General features: G+C 51.7%; 2 protein-coding genes across 2 annotated transcripts; one reads left to right on the forward strand and one right to left on the reverse strand.

The window, feature by feature from the left end:
- Positions 1 to 351: 351 nt before the first annotated feature.
- UHO2_03020 (uncharacterized protein) lies at positions 352 to 3879 on the reverse strand (the record flags this gene model as incomplete). Its single annotated transcript, XM_041557936.1, has 1 exon — positions 352 to 3879. One exon carries the CDS (start codon positions 3877 to 3879, stop codon positions 352 to 354), a length of 3528 nt encoding a protein of 1175 aa, XP_041413870.1.
- A 9140-nt stretch (positions 3880 to 13019) lies between these two features.
- Positions 13020 to 16489, forward strand: UHO2_03021 (putative ISM1 - isoleucine-tRNA ligase, mitochondrial; the record flags this gene model as incomplete). The annotated part of the gene is made up of 3 exons (XM_041557937.1): positions 13020 to 15530; positions 15617 to 16163; positions 16257 to 16489. The coding sequence occupies 3 exons, from the start codon at positions 13020 to 13022 to the stop codon at positions 16487 to 16489; spliced, it is 3291 nt and encodes a 1096-aa protein (XP_041413871.1).
- Between the last annotated feature and the right edge of the window lie 68 nt (positions 16490 to 16557).

Genomic DNA, 16557 nt, shown 5'->3' on the forward strand with positions numbered 1-16557 from the left:
ACCACATTCTGACGGCCTCCGCATCGCAAGGGAGAGCGTGCAAAGATGGCGCCATGCTCCAACTGACTTGTAGAAGCTGACGGGATCAGAATTCTGACACCGCCGGCAAGATGATAGGATATTTAGATGATTCCGCCGGAGAGATCGTTGAGCTCCGGTACATCGGAAGCCTCATCCTTCGGCGTGACACCAAGACGGCGAGCCTCTCTGCCCACCTTGCCCGTGGTCATGACCACCAAGCTTTGCTCACAAAACGGAAAGAGATCGCCATCCATTCTCCCAGACGGTAGCACCGACGATCAAGATGTAGAAGGATACCGTAACAATACATTGCTTTTCGGTAAAACTTAGTCACATCTTCTCGAAAGCAAACCCCAAGTAGAGCGTCGCTGCTTGCCACATCTCTTCGTCCAAGCTCAAGGACCCATATCTGTCCACTACCCTCATCCTTTCCAGCAGCTTGCCGTATTCGTTCTGCCTCGATCCTTCGTGATAGATCTCAGCAAAGTTCTTCCGATAGATGCAGCGCAACCCGACTTCCTGTGCCAGATCCTCAAACACTTCAAAATCAACCACATATTCTGGTACATTCTCCACCGCATCCTCCAAGAAGAAGGTGTATCGGTTACCAAATGCAGGCCAAGCATCGATCTGATCAAAGACCACCTTGTAGTAGCGATTACCGAACGAGCGGTCCTCGGGGTGCGCGCTGGCTACCATCCTGTCTCGCAGCTCCCGGCTGTCTGGGATTGTGCCCATGAAGACACCGCCTTTGCGCAGGTAACGAGACACATTGTCCAGCATCACCCTTGCCTTCTGCACATCCTCCCATGCATAGTGCATACAGAACTGGAGAGTGACGTTGTCGAACATGGGCTCCAACAGCTCTCGCGGGATCACTTCTATCAACGACACGGAGAAGCAGTCAAACGCAAAGAAGTCGCCTGGGTACTTATGACTGACTTCGCTGTGACGTTTGATAGCCTGCTCGATCGAGACCGCCGCGATATCGGCACCCACCAGACCGCTCGGTTGCACCTTTTCCCACTTCTTCAGATCACCACCCTTGCCGCAGCCAAGGTCTAGGATGCGTCCACCTCGCGGTCGTGTACGTCCATCTAGCGTTGGGTCACGTCCACGCGCAAAGGAGCCAACCAGCACCGACTTGATCCAGTTGTTGAACTTGCGTAGGGCAATGATGGGTGATTCTTCGCGACCATGGACACCTACTTCTCGTCGCTTGTTGTAGTGATCGGCCACTTCCTCGGCATCCTCGAGCGTATCTCCGATCGCACGCTTCTTGGCATCCGTCGACGACGTGTCGGCACCGTTGGACGTGGCCTTTGACTCGGACGATTGGGCCATTTTGGAATGGAATTCGCGCAGGATACCGTCGAGCGCTTCCCTGCTGTCCTTTCCATGAAGCTGCTCCCACTCATGTCGAAGCGCGTTGCGACACCGCGCGCGCTTTCGATCGATTTCTTCGATCCCGATGGGCCGCATCACCTGCTTTGGCTGCGACACCCGCTTCGTGGGTGCGTAGCGTGGCAGCGGAGGAATTGTGTCTGTCGGCTGTGCTTTGATGTCCGCTGGGCCTTCATCTGCTTCTGCATGCTCTCTTGGGGAGTCGTCCTCCTTGACACCTTCGCCTCCTTGTGACCTTTCTGATGCGATTGAACGTTTTCTCTCACTCTTCTCCTCTTGTTTGTGCGTTAGTCGAGTGTGTGCTTGCGACGCTGCCGCTGGCGCCGCACGTTCAGAAGCAGACATCGCAGGACTCAACTCCCGCTCCACAGACATGTGCTTGTCATGACCTGCAGCTGCTGCCGCTGCTTCCTGGTCATGAGTGTTGTGATATGTAAGCTCCTCCCTTGCAATGCCTCTTGATGTATCGTCGTGCGTGTGCGAGCCGCGGCGGCCCGAGTCGTACATGCTTTCGACACTGCGCCTCGCCCGGTCTGGACTCACATCCTCGCGGCTATGGCCGTTGGCCGGTGGCAGCTCCTTGTCCTCAATGTGGCTGTGATTCCAACGTTGCGGGCCAAAGGACGGCGATACGGCAGACGGAGGAAGAGAAGGGGGTGGATGCATGCTCGAGCGTCCTGTTGCGCCAGGCTGATGGTACCCTGACCCTGGCGTGCGAACCCTGACGGAAGCATCACTGAGGCCACGACGATCATCCGATGTGGATGCTGGCTCGTAATCCATCCCAGGATGGCCCGATTGCTCGAACTGCCGAAGATGCGGGCTTGTCAGACTGGTGGGCCTCTCGCGAGCTTGGTCGTAGACGCCAGACGCGTTTGCGTCCATACGCGGGAAGTAGTTGCTCTCCTCATCTCCATCGCCGCCGTTGTAGCGTTGGTGAGCCGAGGTTGGTGTGTGTGGCGGCAGTGAGCGAGCGCCAGGAGTGACCGGATAACCACTGTAAGATGTTGCGCTTCCTGGCGTTGGTGGGATGCCGGCGCCTGGCGTTGTGGGAGGATGTCTTGGCGGCATGACCTGGGCGGTGCTACTTCTACGAGGCGAAGTGTTCATCGGAGGAGGTGGCATGCCCGCTGAAGACGCTTCATACTCGTCTCCATGCCATAGGGGAGGCGGGCCATGAGACAGAGACGTCCTCAGGTGAGGTTGGTGCATGGAAGTGGGCGACTGAGGTAAAGGTATACGCCTGCTCTCGGGAGAGCGAGTGAAGGGTACTTCTGGCACAGCAAAGCGATGCGACGGTGACGGCTGCAAGTGTGCATGTGCGTTGGAAGCTGGGCTTGACGAAGCGCTTGTGTATGCGTAAGAGGTGGAGCAAGATCGCGGTAACGGACCTATGCCAACTGAGCCAGTCTGAGATGCGTGGCGAGCTCTCTCGACAGGGTGACTCATAGATCCAAAACAAGGACTAGAGCCGCCTCGATTCAAGGTGGACAGGCTCTGAGGATGCACGCCGGACGGATGAGCGCTGGTCGGAGAGCTGACTCGATACGAGCCGGAGCCGGAGCCGCCGAGGATGGCATAGCTTCCTGTCGAGCGGTCGCGTAGATGGGTAGATGGACCCGCTGCCGCATGAGAAGCGGAAGGATGGCCGAGGGGTGACATCTGACTGGAGTGGTGGGGGTGCTGCTGTGGTGGTAGGTGCGGTGGATGTGAGATATGCGAGGATATGGAAGAATGTGAGCTGGATCGAGGTCGGTCCTGGATGGCACCGGCTGTGCCTTCGTTGAGAAGATGCGCCATGCTTGGGCTTCGTTCCGATCGGCTTGCTTGGCGCGGTGCCTGTGGTGAGATGCGGGGATACGATGAGCTGTGAGCGATCGAGGCTGAAGATCCCTGAAACCCACCGGATGCGCTGCTGGACCTGCTCATGCTGTGGTCAGGCATCACTTCTTCACCGTACTGCGTCGACCATCTGTGAGCTTCACGATGCCTGTCGTGCTCGGCTTCTGACATTTCGCTCACTGCGATGAGGTCTGCAATTGATGCGCTGCGTGGCGGCTGTGCTGGACCGTCGCTGTGCATTGAATTCCGAGGGCTGCGATCCGAACGATGTGCTGCGTATTCGTGGTCTGCGTATCGCGGCGACTCGCGCGGATAGTAATGGTGGGGTGGCAATGCAGATGCAGACGAGTGTGGGGAGGGAAGGGGCGGACCAGCATGAGCGTCGTGCGTGCTGTGAGGGCCGTATGATCCGTGGGGCTCGGCGTATTTGTCCAAGCTCTGACCAGACAGGCTGCGCCTTGGCAAGTTTGAATCGTCGTAGTAGACTCCAGAACGCTGGACGTATGCAGAAGATGACGGTGAAGGACGTGAACTGTTTTCTACATGATGAGCTGGTGGTGGGGACGACCTATCCGAGCCGCCGGCATCACGAACAGGATCGTAGCCAGGCATCTTGGCGAGCGTTCGAAGGCTCCTACGAGCCTATTATTGAGCTTTGATCCTCGGTCAAGGATGGAGAAAGTAACCTTTTCCAGATCGATGGTCGCAATAACAAAGATGTGACGAAATTAGAGATTGACTGACCGATGCTGCATGATGAGATATGTTGTGAATGGACGAGAATTAGCTGAAGAACGAGCGTAATGGACGAGCGGCTGTGGTGACTATGCTGAGTTCGCTAGAGCTGGCAGTACATGCTGCTACCAGATCCTAGCTATCGATACCACTTTTGCGAGCGATGACGGACGAACGGCAGATGCTTAAAGATGATGATGATGATGATGATAAAAAAGGGTCAACGTATGGAATCCTGATGATGCTCCGGTGAAAAAGCGCGCATCCAAATGCCAATTTGACGCGCGTCGGAGCCGAGTTGGAAATGTTGTTAGGGCGTGCGACAAATGGCGTTGATCACAAGTATTGAATGCGATACTGATCATGAACTAAGTACAAGATGATTCAAATCTATGTATATGTCTTCCCGTGTATACAAGTATGATACAAGGATGATGAGACTGAAACGTAACGGGGAAACTTTGTTGGATTTCTGATAGCCAGTATGCCGATGTCTATCGTGACAGTTAGTTTGGGCTTATGTGATACCCGTATAAGGGAAGTTGGCGAAGTATGTGAGATCGAAGTAGAGCTCACACACTTTCTTTCGAAAAAAACCCTTGTTTGTGCTGAAAATAACGATCCAGTGGAGAGCCAAAGTGACGAAGAATCGGGCCAGATCGATCTAGAGTATAATCGGGAAAGGAGATCTGATCATGAATCAAACAGGGCCAATACGACGAGAGATCAGATACAACACAGTCCCACTCATTGTCAGGCTAGGTCATGAAACAGCATACTCCCACGATAGGTATCAGCCTCACGAATGTATATTTATCTCACAGAGAGCACTAGGCTCTCGCCACATTCCTTCAGTCAATTGTGTATATGTTTCTGCCTTAAGGGGGTATCAAAGTTTTTGCGATTTTAAAAACACGGGTTTTTTCGAGAGTGCATTTTTGGAGGGAATTTGAACCCCCCCCAAGGAAAAGTGGGTTTCCAAAAATGCAATGAAATCATATGGCTGATAAAATACATAACCTAACAGTGGTCATGTTACTTGTTGCTCTCATCACTATTACCCATTGCTTGCTTATATCTTGCTTTCCTCTTCACACAATGCACTCAATGTAATGTTTCATATGGTGGTGAGAAGAATTGTATTGAACAGAAGAAGAGAGAGTGCCTGTCAGATCGAGAATGGTTGTGTCAAGACTTGCTCCTGTCTCCAAGCTGATGTGCTTTGAGTCATGGCAATGTAGTCCACAGTAGTCCTCTCATGATATTGAGACAATGCAGTAGTGTCTTCCTCATTGCGCCCAGTGGATCTGAACAGTGCCTGGAACAAACCCTCTCGAAGATCATGTGCAGCAGAACTTCAAAGTCTTGACACTGCATACTGTGACATTCCTTGTGTTGCAGTGGCAAGATCCAGTTCATATTCCTGCTGATTTGTGCATCTTGTCCTCCTGAGCTCTTGTGTATCACTGGCATCAAGTTGGAGGCTTTGAACAACCTCACTCACCTCATCATCAGAGAAAGAGGGCAACAGCAGGTCAGCAATATCAGCAGGATGGTCATATTGACTTTCAAAGGTGTGGGCAACAATGCAGGCTTGGATTGTCTCAGCAGCAGTGATGCAGTCCTTGAAACGGTAGATGTTACCATGATAGCCTGTAAGGCACTGGAAGCAGTTCTTCAGGTATGCAATGGCATGTTCAACTCGTACTTGGACTCAAGAGAGCATGTAGTTGAAGTGTTGAAGGTCTTGACTCTTGTCGGCAGCAATGTGAGAGAATGGTCCAACTGTGAAGGCAGAATGGCCATTTCCACCATCAACCCAGATGAACTCACCTTCATCAAGGTACAGGTGAGGCTTTTTCAGGATGTTGCTGCCTGAGGCCCAAACCTTCAAATCTTGACTGAGCACTCCTGGCTTCCAGGCAAGAGGGATGTGTGTGCCATCCACCACAAGCCAGCCCTTACCCCACTCTTCAACCCCAGTTGTATTGCACACCCAGGCAGAAGCATGTTGTCTCTCTCCCTCTGAAGCAAACTGCATGACCTTGTTGTTTAGCTCAAGGAGGCCAGTGACTGTGCGATTGGTGTATCCAACAATGCTCCCAACACCACAACCACATTGCAAAGCAGCATCATGTTCACCACCTCCATTTCCAGAATGGCCAAGTCTGTACAGAGCCACTGAAAGAATCTCTTGCACTTTGTTGAGAGACATCACACCTGAGCTGCTGTAGTTCCACCAGAAAGCCTCTGTTTGCTGGAGTCAGATGGCAAGATTGTTGAATGCTTCAGGTGACATACAAACAAGTCCATGATACATCCTATGATTGCTTGATTTGTACCTGTTGAGAAGGTGGATAAGCTTATTGGTGCAGCCAAGAGGAGTGCAATGTGTGATTGTGTACCTTTGCTTGCATATGAAAGTGTACAAGCAGACAAGGTGTCATGAGAGCGGAATCGGGTTGCCATCATTGTCCAAGTTGTCGATGTCAGTGCTGCAGGCGTGCTGCACTCTGTCAGTGTTTTGGATGACCTCCACAGGTATAGAGAGCTCGAGAGTGTGGACAATGTCATTGAGAATTACTTGCTTGTCGCTGTAGCACACCATGGCTGGAAGGAGGAAGAGAGTTGGAGAGGGAACATTGAGAGGGGGGATGGAGAGGGGGGATGGAGAGGGGGGATGGCAGCAAGAGCGATGCCGAAAGGTTGCAGAGTGGAGTGGTGGTAGTAATGGAAGAGGTGTGAGAGTGAAATTTTTTGTTTAAATGCTTTTGAGCTCATTATGTGACTGTGCTGTGCATCATTTTTATTCACCTCATACTTGCACTCTACAGAAAAACACTCAGAAATGACTTTGCATTGAGACTGGATGATAGTACATGTAATGCTACAAGACAGGAAGATTGAATGAAGAGTCCATGTTGTTGTTGTTGTTGCTGGTGTTTGTCATGGGCCTGGATGCTCAAGAAGCAGGAGGGTCATTGGTTCATATGGAAGGAGCACAGGTATCGAAGATCTAGTCGATACCAGTAGGGAGCATGGTCGTAGTGCAGTCTCCATGGAGACCATGGACTCCTATGGACTCACATGCAAAAGGAGAACCGAGCCACATGCGAGGAGGGCCAGGCACAGCCACAAGGAGGACCAAGCTCAAGGAGCAGGCACAGCCACGAAGAGGACCAAGCTCAGATGGTTACCACTCAGGGGCTCGAGAGACAAGAGTCATAGGACACTGGCAAGCAGGTCCTGAGGAAGAGGAGCAGTGTCGAGGGAGTCGACACCAGGTCATGAGGAGGAGGAGCAGTGTCAAAGGAGTTGACACCAGGTCATGAGGAGGAGGAGCAGTGTCGAAGGAGTCGACACCACTCAAGAGGCACAGGGGTGCCAAGCAGGAGAGGCCCCTGAGCAGTACTCGATGAAGAAGGTACTCTCTGGAGAGAGAGCAGGAGCAGCATTGCTGGCGATGCTGTGAAGAGGTATATAACCATGCTTTCTCATCATCATAGGTCGAGTGGATCCTCATCCACTCTACTCACCATACAACTAGTAAATACTTTAGAAACATAAGTACTCATTAGTTACAGTCAGCATAGCAGCAATCTATCAAGGTTGCTCCTCATCATAGTGTGTGTGTTGTATCACCACTACCTGATGTCCGAAGGCGCCCATAGCAGGTTAGTGGTCCAGATATAGATAGAACTGAAGGCAGTAGTCCACTGCAGTCTGGGGATCACTTCAAGCATCAAGTCAACACACTGGACACTAGTGTTGACACCACCAACCTTATCACCAACACCATCAACCTCCTTATCATCAACACTCACCAACCTTATCACCAACGACATCGACCTCATCATCATCAACACTCACACCAGACCTTGGTGTCATCATAACTGAAGCATTGATATTGATCGTGCCGAGCTACCCCTGAACGGAGTGTCCACAGAGGTCAGCTGAAACCTACGATAGTATATACAATGAACGCCACCTGCTGTCACTGCACAACTTGATAGTCACCGATACCGAGACAATAGCTGTCGCACAGTTTGATAGTCACCGAGTATCTCGACAGACCGACCTGGGTTTCAGGCGCGAGACCCCTGACAGGTATTTGGTACTTACTAATGAAAGAATCCGAGACTATGGACAAACCAGCACCAGTATCAGCTAGTATCCGAGCAGGATGGTCTTGAACCATTCCAGAGAGCTCCAGTACTGCTTTGCCTCCACTGGTAGAGAAACATACTTGACAATCTTGATATATACAGAGTGATGGCGAGGAGGTTTGTAGAGCAATGCATGCCATCAGTGCATCACCCCACTGACATTTCCCTCATCGTCATCATCATCATGCTCCTCCTCCTCATGGTTGAGGTCCATGGGTTGCTGGTATGAGCTGAGGTCCATGGCCTCGGGGTCAGTCTCAGTGCTGCCTGTGTGGCCATCTCCTGAGTCGGTGGCCTCCTCAAAGGGGTCTGCTGTGGTGACCATAACCTTTGGTCCCATGGGTCGAGAGCTAAGAGGGTCTACCCTCCTGCTGGGGCAGTCTCTGGCCCAATGGCCGATACCTTTGCATACATGACAGGTGTTGATACCTGAAGGAGCAGGGCTTCCTTGCTTCGAGGTTTGGGTGGGTTGATGAGGAAGGGGTCGGTTTAGGTTTTGTGTAGTTGCTTGTGTAGTTGCTTGTGATGGTGATCGAGCTGGATAAGGTTGAGTGGGTTGTCAGATGGGGATCGAACTTTGATTTGGCCGAGACCCAGTTCTTAGTGGAGGTGACGTGGCATTTGGGAGTGAGTGTCTAGCCAAGGACTGCTGTAGTAGCATCCTCTGTCGATCGATCTCCTCAACCTCTCGATACCACTCCCATCTCTTCCCAGGTGGATTCCTCTCGAACTTCTCCTGTATGCTACGAGTGAGGCTACCTCTGAAGAGATCAATCACTAGCTCGTTGTCATCTAGGTTGACCTGTCCCTCCAAGTCTCTGAACCGCTCTACATGACGTGTGGCGGCACCAGGAGCATCACTTGTGAGTCTGAGAGCCAACAGCTTGTTGTATGCCTCCATCCTAGCATTGCGTGGGTTGAACTGCTCTGACAGTCGCTCTGTGAAGTAGTGCCAATCATTGAACAACCTTCCTTCTCTAGCTCTATCAATACGGAGCTTGGAGGTCCACCACTCTCTTGCTGTCCCTTCCAGTTGAGCACCCATGTGATTGATCATCCTAGACTGCTCATACACCTGGTTGAACTTAAACCATGCTTCGGCTTCTAGAATGAAGATCTCCATGTCTCGGGGATTGAACTTTGGAAAGGGGGTGGTGATGGGCTTTGACCGGTTAAGCTCTGCCATGATGCTGGTATCCTCCTCATGGTCCAGGGGGTAAGGGTCCATCCTAGTCCTGCTGTAGGGGTCCAGCTTAGTCTTGACATATCTTGGCCCAGTAGGTGAAGCATACTTCTTGTAGTTGATGTCCTCCTGCTCATCCAGGTTGAATGAGACTGATCGTCTTGGTTGTGGAGCCGGAGTAGGAGTATGTGGGTCTCCTATCATAGACTCATCTCCTCCTCCTGCTTGGTCTTCTGAGTGAGAGAGGTCCATTGTCTCCTCCCTGCTCAGTTGAGCTTGTTGTAATCGTTCCTCTCAATGACCCTGTCTGGTAAGCTCTAGCTGTGCTTCCAATAGAGTGAGTAGTCTATCGAGCTTATTGTTGAGGTCTGGGTCCATCATGGTGATCATGAGGAGCTGCTTGAACGATCCACTCTAATGTCAGGGGTCTCGCGCCTGAAACCCAGGTCGGTCTGTCGAGATACTCGGTGACTATCAAACTGTGCAACAGCTATTGTCTCGGTATCGGTGACTATCAAGTTGTGCAGTGACAACAGGTGGTGTTTGTTGTATATACTATCGTAGGTTTCGGCTGACCTCTGTGGACACTCCGTTCAGGGGTAGCTCGGCACGATCAATATCAATGTTATGATGACACCAAGGTCTGGTGTGAGTGTTGATGATGATGAGGTTGATGGTGTTGGTGATGAGATTGGTGATGTCGATGATAATGAGGTTGATGGTGTTGGTGATAAGGTTGGTGGCATCAACATGAGTGTCCAGTGTGTTGACTTGATGCTTGAAGTGATCCCTGGACCGCAGTGGACTACTGCCTTCGGTTCTATCTATATCCGGACCGCTAACCTGCTATGGGCGCCTTCGGATGTCAGGTAGTGGTGATACAACACACACACTACGATGAGGAGCAACCTTGATAGATTGCTGCTATGCTGACTGTAACTAATGAGTACTTGTGTTTCTAAAGTATTGACTAGTTGTATGGTGAGTAGAGTGGATGAGGATCCACTCGACCTATGATGATGAGAAAGCATGGTTATATACCTCTTCTCAGCATCGCCAGCAATGCTGCTCCTGCTCTCTCTCCAGAGAGTACCTTCTTCATCGAGTACTGCTCAGGGGCCTCTCCTGCTTGGCACCCCTGTGCCTCTTGAGCTGTGTCGACTCCTTCGACACTGCTCCTCCTCCTCATGACCTGGTGTTGACTCCTTCGACACTGCTCCTCCTCCTTTGATCAGTGACAGTTCCTTTGGCTCTTGTCTCTCGAGCCCCTGAGTGGTAACCATCTGCATGCTCCTTGAGCTTAGTCCTCTTCGTGGCTGTGCCTGCTCCTTGAGCTTGGTCCTCCTCGTGGCTGTGCTTGGCCCTCCTTTGCATGTGAGTCCATAGGAGTCCATGGTCTCCATGGAGACTGCACTACGACCATGCTCTCTACTGATCTCGACTAGATCTTCGATACCTGTGCTCCTTCCATATGAACCTGTGACCCTCCTGCTTCTTGAGCATCCAGGCCCATGACAGTGCGTTCCTGTTCAAGCTGCAGGTGGATCTGAAGGGTATCAATGGAAGAACGATAGAAAGCTTCAGCAAGTGTGTCGCACTTGTGATCAAGGGCACCTCGCTTGCACTTGGTGCTGGGAGAGAGCTGGGCTGAAGATTGAGAAGAGGTGGAATCAGAGACATCCAAACCGCCAGCAGTGGAGGAAGGTGGTCAAGCCTGCAAAGGTGGAGGCAAAGATGTGTTAAAGATGTCATCATCACCAGCGCCAGCAAAGGATGCACCAGAAGTGGATGCAACAGCAGCCGGGGGGTTGGTGGGTTCAATCAAGTCAAGAATAGGAGGCAAACCATGGCCGTGAGCGCTGTGATCATACAGCTTGCTGCCACAAATATCCATGGGTATGTCAGCTGAGCCATTCAAAGGCATGTCAGGCTCATCATCACTGGTGAAGTCGAGACTGGGAGTTGTGATAAGTGCTGTGGGATCAGCATTGAATTGGCCATTCATCATCTCATGCATCCTTTCAAACCAAGCATACTTTGTTGACAGGGCAATGCAAGATACATAGGACTGTTTAAAATTGAAAGTATGAATCAGCATCCAAGCATACTATTGCAAGCAATGAAGATCACCAAAACTTACCAGGTTGGATGCATCCATGTCCTCCAGCAGTGTACCAGCTCCAGTGGGTGAAAGCTTCTTCTTCTCCCTGTAGTATGTCTCTAGCAGCCACCTCAGCTTGGACTTGATGCAATTGGGATCGACAGATGCACCTGGGAAAATCATCTTGGAGATATCCCGAAAAATGGTATGTTTGCAAAGTTTGAGGGCTGGATCACTCTCAGCCGATTCTCAAGATGGCAGCAGAGTGCGCTGGTAGGAGTCGTTGTTGTAGAGGATCATGACAAGGTGAAGAACATTGGCACCCAACCATGTCAAGTTCTTCTTGCCTGTGGCAGATCTAGAGGCTTGAGTTGGACAGGAAGTGTGGATGTCAGGAGCACTTGTAGAACCAGATTGAGACAGTGCAGGCATGCTTTCAGTCTGAGTTGCAGAGCTTGTAGGTGTAGTGGATTGGCATAACAACTCTGCAGAGATGTCACCAGAATCATCAGTGGAGGAGGTCATGTTGAAAGAGCACAAGGAAGAGGGAGTGAGCAAAAGTGCGACAAGAGTGAGGAAAGGAGAGAAGATGTGGAGTGATAAAAAAACCGTGTTTTCACAAACATGCCTCCTGAGCTGCATTTTTGAAATGCGGTTTTTTTTTTCCCTTTGCAGAGCTTATGTAAGCTTTTGCGTTTTTTTGAAAAATGCGCTCTTGAAAAAACCCGGGTTTTTAAAAACGCAAAAACTTTGATACCCCCTTTAAAGAAGTAGTGACATCGTACTTAGACTATCCCCGATCGCCAGTTATCGGGACCCAAACGTCTTCAAACTTCAACAGTGTGAGGCGAGAAGAGAGAAAAAGGAGAAAAAAAGTAATTACATCCCAGCTAGACTCAATCGCACGATAACGAAGACTATTTTGAAGCATAATTGGTTTGCAGGCGAGGACCCGTGAGATCCTCGAAGCTCGTCAAGGAGGCTCCCGGCCCGCCGTATGGGAGCCGGTCGAGCGCAGGAACGAGCGCCAGAGGGATGGGAGTACAGGGAGGGCAAGGAAAAGTGAGTCGACAGCGTCTAGTACGCTCGACTCAAGAACAGGATGATGGAGGGAAGGAAGGAGCAATGATGAGTGGGAAGTCGATGGATGAGTCCAGCTCAGACGCGCACGCCTTCCTTACGATCACGTGATGCACGCTGTGAGACTGGCAACAAGCAGACAGTCAGCGCGGTAAAAAAAAAAAAAAAAAAAAAAAAAAAAAAAAAAAAAAAAAAAAAAAAAAAAAAAAAAAAAAAAAGAATCGGCCCGCCGGGACTCGAGAGGCTGCATGAGAAGAAAGTGTACTTCTGTACGAGCTTTTGGAACGCTGTATCTTCCTCTTGGCTACACAACACTTCACTAGACTCACAGCAACTATGGCCATCGGATCATGAGCCAAAGCAGCAGGGCTCTCAGATCATACGACGGCTTTCAAAGTGAGTCGGCTGTCGAAGGAGGACTAAAGTCGCCGTGGAAGACTTGCGTATGTTGAAGGAGCCGCAACACCCCCTTTTCCTCGTCCTCGCCATGTCATCAGTGCGACTTACAGCAGCGCGCAACACTCGGGCAGCGGGCCGCTGCCTTGCTTTACAATCCAACGCTTTCACCGTCTCTCTCGCTTCAGCGAAGTTCTCCAGGACACTGGCTGATTATTTAGCGTTCCCTTCGAGCAACGTGTTCAACAATGAGCCAACGTCCAGGCACTTCCATGCTTCGGCATTCAAGCTCAAGAAGCAGACCAAGGGAGAGAGCAACCAAAGCGACAAAGTTTCCAAAGAGTTTTCGCATACTCTGCAGCTTCCAAACACACCTTTCAGCATCCGTGCCAGTGCTGCCCAACGAGACCACCTCTTCTACGACAGGACATGTGGAGAGCTGTATCGATGGCAACGTTCCAGAACCAGCACTTCCGGCGACTTTGTCTTCCACGATGGTCCACCCTACGCGAATGGCAACCTGCACTGTGGCCATGCTCTCAACAAGATTCTCAAGGACATCACAAACCGCTATCAAGTGCTTCGCGGCAAGCGCGTCCACTACATGCCTGGCTGGGACTGCCACGGTCTGCCCATTGAGGCCAAAGCGCTTGCCAACGTCAAGCCGGACAAACGGCACAAGCTGGTGGCGCACGACATCCGAGAAAGGGCTCGTAACGAAGCAATCAAGGCGATCGAGACTCAGAAGAGCGAATTTGGACAGTTTGGTATTATGGCTGATTGGAGCAACGACGCGACATACCGGACCCTCGATCCGGCCTACGAGGCTCGACAGCTGCGCGTCTTTGGAGAGATGGTACGCAAAGGCTTAATATACCGTCAGTATCGCCCAGTGTATTGGTCTCCCTCGAATCGTACCGCGCTCGCTGAATCGGAGCTAGAGTACAGGGAGGACCACCTTAGCAAGGCCGTGTATGTCGCCTTCAAAATGATTGCCGGACCCGAGCTGCTGCAGAAGCTGGGACAAGACGCCGATTTCGATCATAGGCTCAACCTGATCATCTGGACCACAACGCCTTGGTCACTTCCATCGAATATGGCTGTCAACGTCAACCCTGGCCTTGAGTACAGCATCGTTCGACGAGCTGGAAGAGAAGGACCTTACTATGTTGTGGGAACGGACCGCATCGAAGCTCTGCAAGTTCTTCCTTCGAGCATAGTTGTAGGAGAGAGGGACGCCGAAGGAGACGGAAAAGGACCTACTTTTGGCCCTCTTGAAGAGGTCGCCCGCGTCCGCGGCTCCGATCTAACCGACTCAACCTATCGAACTCCGCTGAGCGCATCAGACAGCAAGCCGCGACCAATTCTCATGGCAGACTACGTGACAGCAGTGTCCGGTACTGGACTGGTACATTCGGCTCCTGCGCATGGTGCGGAGGATTACCAAATATGGAAGCAACAAGGTCACATCCACCGAGATGGCATCTTCTCCCCGGTCAACGACGAGGGACGCTACTCATCTGATATTCTGCAGTTGGACGCCGCATCTTCCGCAGGGTCGTCCGAGGATGACACGAAGCTCGGACAGAGACTGCTAGGAAAAGAGGTGATTAGCGAAGGCGCCAAGGAAGTGACGGCTATCTTGCAGGAGCGCGGTGCGCTGATCAGTGCCCAGACTTTGCGCCACAAATACCCTTATGATTGGAGATCAAAGCAGCCAGTCATCGTTCGCGCAACAGCACAGTGGTTCGCCAATCTGGATCGCATCAAAGAGCAGGCCATCGAAGCGCTGCAAGATGTCACGTTCGTACCGATAAACTCACGCTCGCGACTCGAGTCCTTCATCATGGGTCGATCCGAGTGGTGCATCTCTCGACAGCGTGTCTGGGGTGTTCCTATTCCTGTCTTATACGACACTGTGACAGACGAGCCGCTGATGACGGTGGAGAATATTGAGCACATCGCTGCGTTGCTCGAAAGGCACGGCACAGATTATTGGTGGAAAGCGGATGCAGAAGAATTCGTTGCACCTCAATACCGTAACGAGGAGCGATCATGGCGCAAGGGAGAGGACACAATCGATGTCTGGTTCGACAGCGGTACTTCCTGGGCTACACTCAGGAATCAGATCGCCGTCGACAATGCGGGTACTCAAGTGTTGTCGTCGAGTCCAACAAGCGTCGCGGACGTCTACCTGGAAGGCTCTGACCAACATCGCGGTTGGTTCCAGTCGTCGCTCATCACGGCCGTAGCGACGACGCCTGAAGGGCAGAAGCCAGTAGCGCCTTACAAGACGGTAGTGACGCATGGTTACGTGCTGGACAACGAGAGCCGCAAGATGAGCAAGAGTCTCGGTAACGTCATTTCGCCGCTGAGCATTATCCAGGGCGGCAAGGGTGCGGATCAGCCGGCATACGGAGTGGATGTGCTGAGACTGTGGGTGGCGAGGAGCGACTACACGACCGATCCACCGATCGGCAATGTCATCATCAGCAAGACAGCCGAGACGTTGCGCAAGCTTCGAAACACGGCTCGATTCATGTTGGCCAATCTGCCTGCTTCCGACAAAGTGGCCAAGCTCGACAAGGCGAAGATGAATCTGGTAAGCATCAATTTGCTTTCACGCATCACAAAGATGGGAAGCGATACTAACGTCACATGACCTTGTTTGACTATCCGACTGCACAGCTGGACCGGTTCGTGATGCAAGAGCTATACCAGCTGGAGCGAGCATGCGCAGCTGCCTACGAAGTCTACGACTTTGCTCAAGTCGTCCGACGCTTGACCGAATTCACCAACGCGACGCTTTCCAACCTATATCTTGATGTGGGCAAAGACAGTCTCTACTTGGACGAGAGCGCCAACGAGCGACGTCAAATGATCGTGGCTGTGGTCGACCAGATCTTGCGGACAATGACAGGCATCATGGCCCCCATCACGCCGTTCCTGTGCGAAGAGATCTTCCATTTCCGCAATGGTGCCAGCAGTGATCCTGTTGAAGGAGTCAAAGGTGCCGAATCGGTCTTTATTAACGGATGGCCGAGCGTCGACGAGACTTGGAATGACAAGAAGGCGGTTGAGGAATGTAAGCAGTTGTTGAAGCTTCGAGATGCTTCTCTCGTCATGATCGAGGAAGCGAGGCAAGCTTCGCACATTAAGACGTCGTTCGAGGTGGAAATTGATCTGATCATCAAGGATCGCCAGCATGCAATTGCTTCCGCTTTGGATCACTACGGTAAGTCAGACGATCGGTGCGGTAAGCGACCTTTGCAATTTGTGGGCAACAAGGCTGACCGACTCCTCTTCTGCTCCTCTACTCGCTCTCTAGGTTCGGAGCTTACCGAGCTTTTCAACGTGGCAAGGGTCAACGTGGTGGAACAAGGTCAAGCAGAGTCTGTTTCCAAGCAGGTTTTCTCCAGCAGAGAAGATGAGGATGGAGTCACGATCCGAGTATGTCGCTCACCACGCCACAGATGTCCACGCTGTCGCGCGCTGCGTAAAGACTCGGAAAGCGACCGACTCTGCCGACGTTGTCAATCCGTTGTAGATGCCCTCTCTTGAAACAACTCTCTTGAGATAACAGTCTTTCAAGTTGCAACATGCTGCCCATTCTTGTGATTATGCGCAGT

Source organism: Ustilago hordei, assembly GCF_900519145.1.
Source record: "Ustilago hordei strain Uho2 genome assembly, contig: UHO2_contig_05, whole genome shotgun sequence".
Classification (NCBI taxonomy): domain Eukaryota; kingdom Fungi; phylum Basidiomycota; class Ustilaginomycetes; order Ustilaginales; family Ustilaginaceae; genus Ustilago; species Ustilago hordei.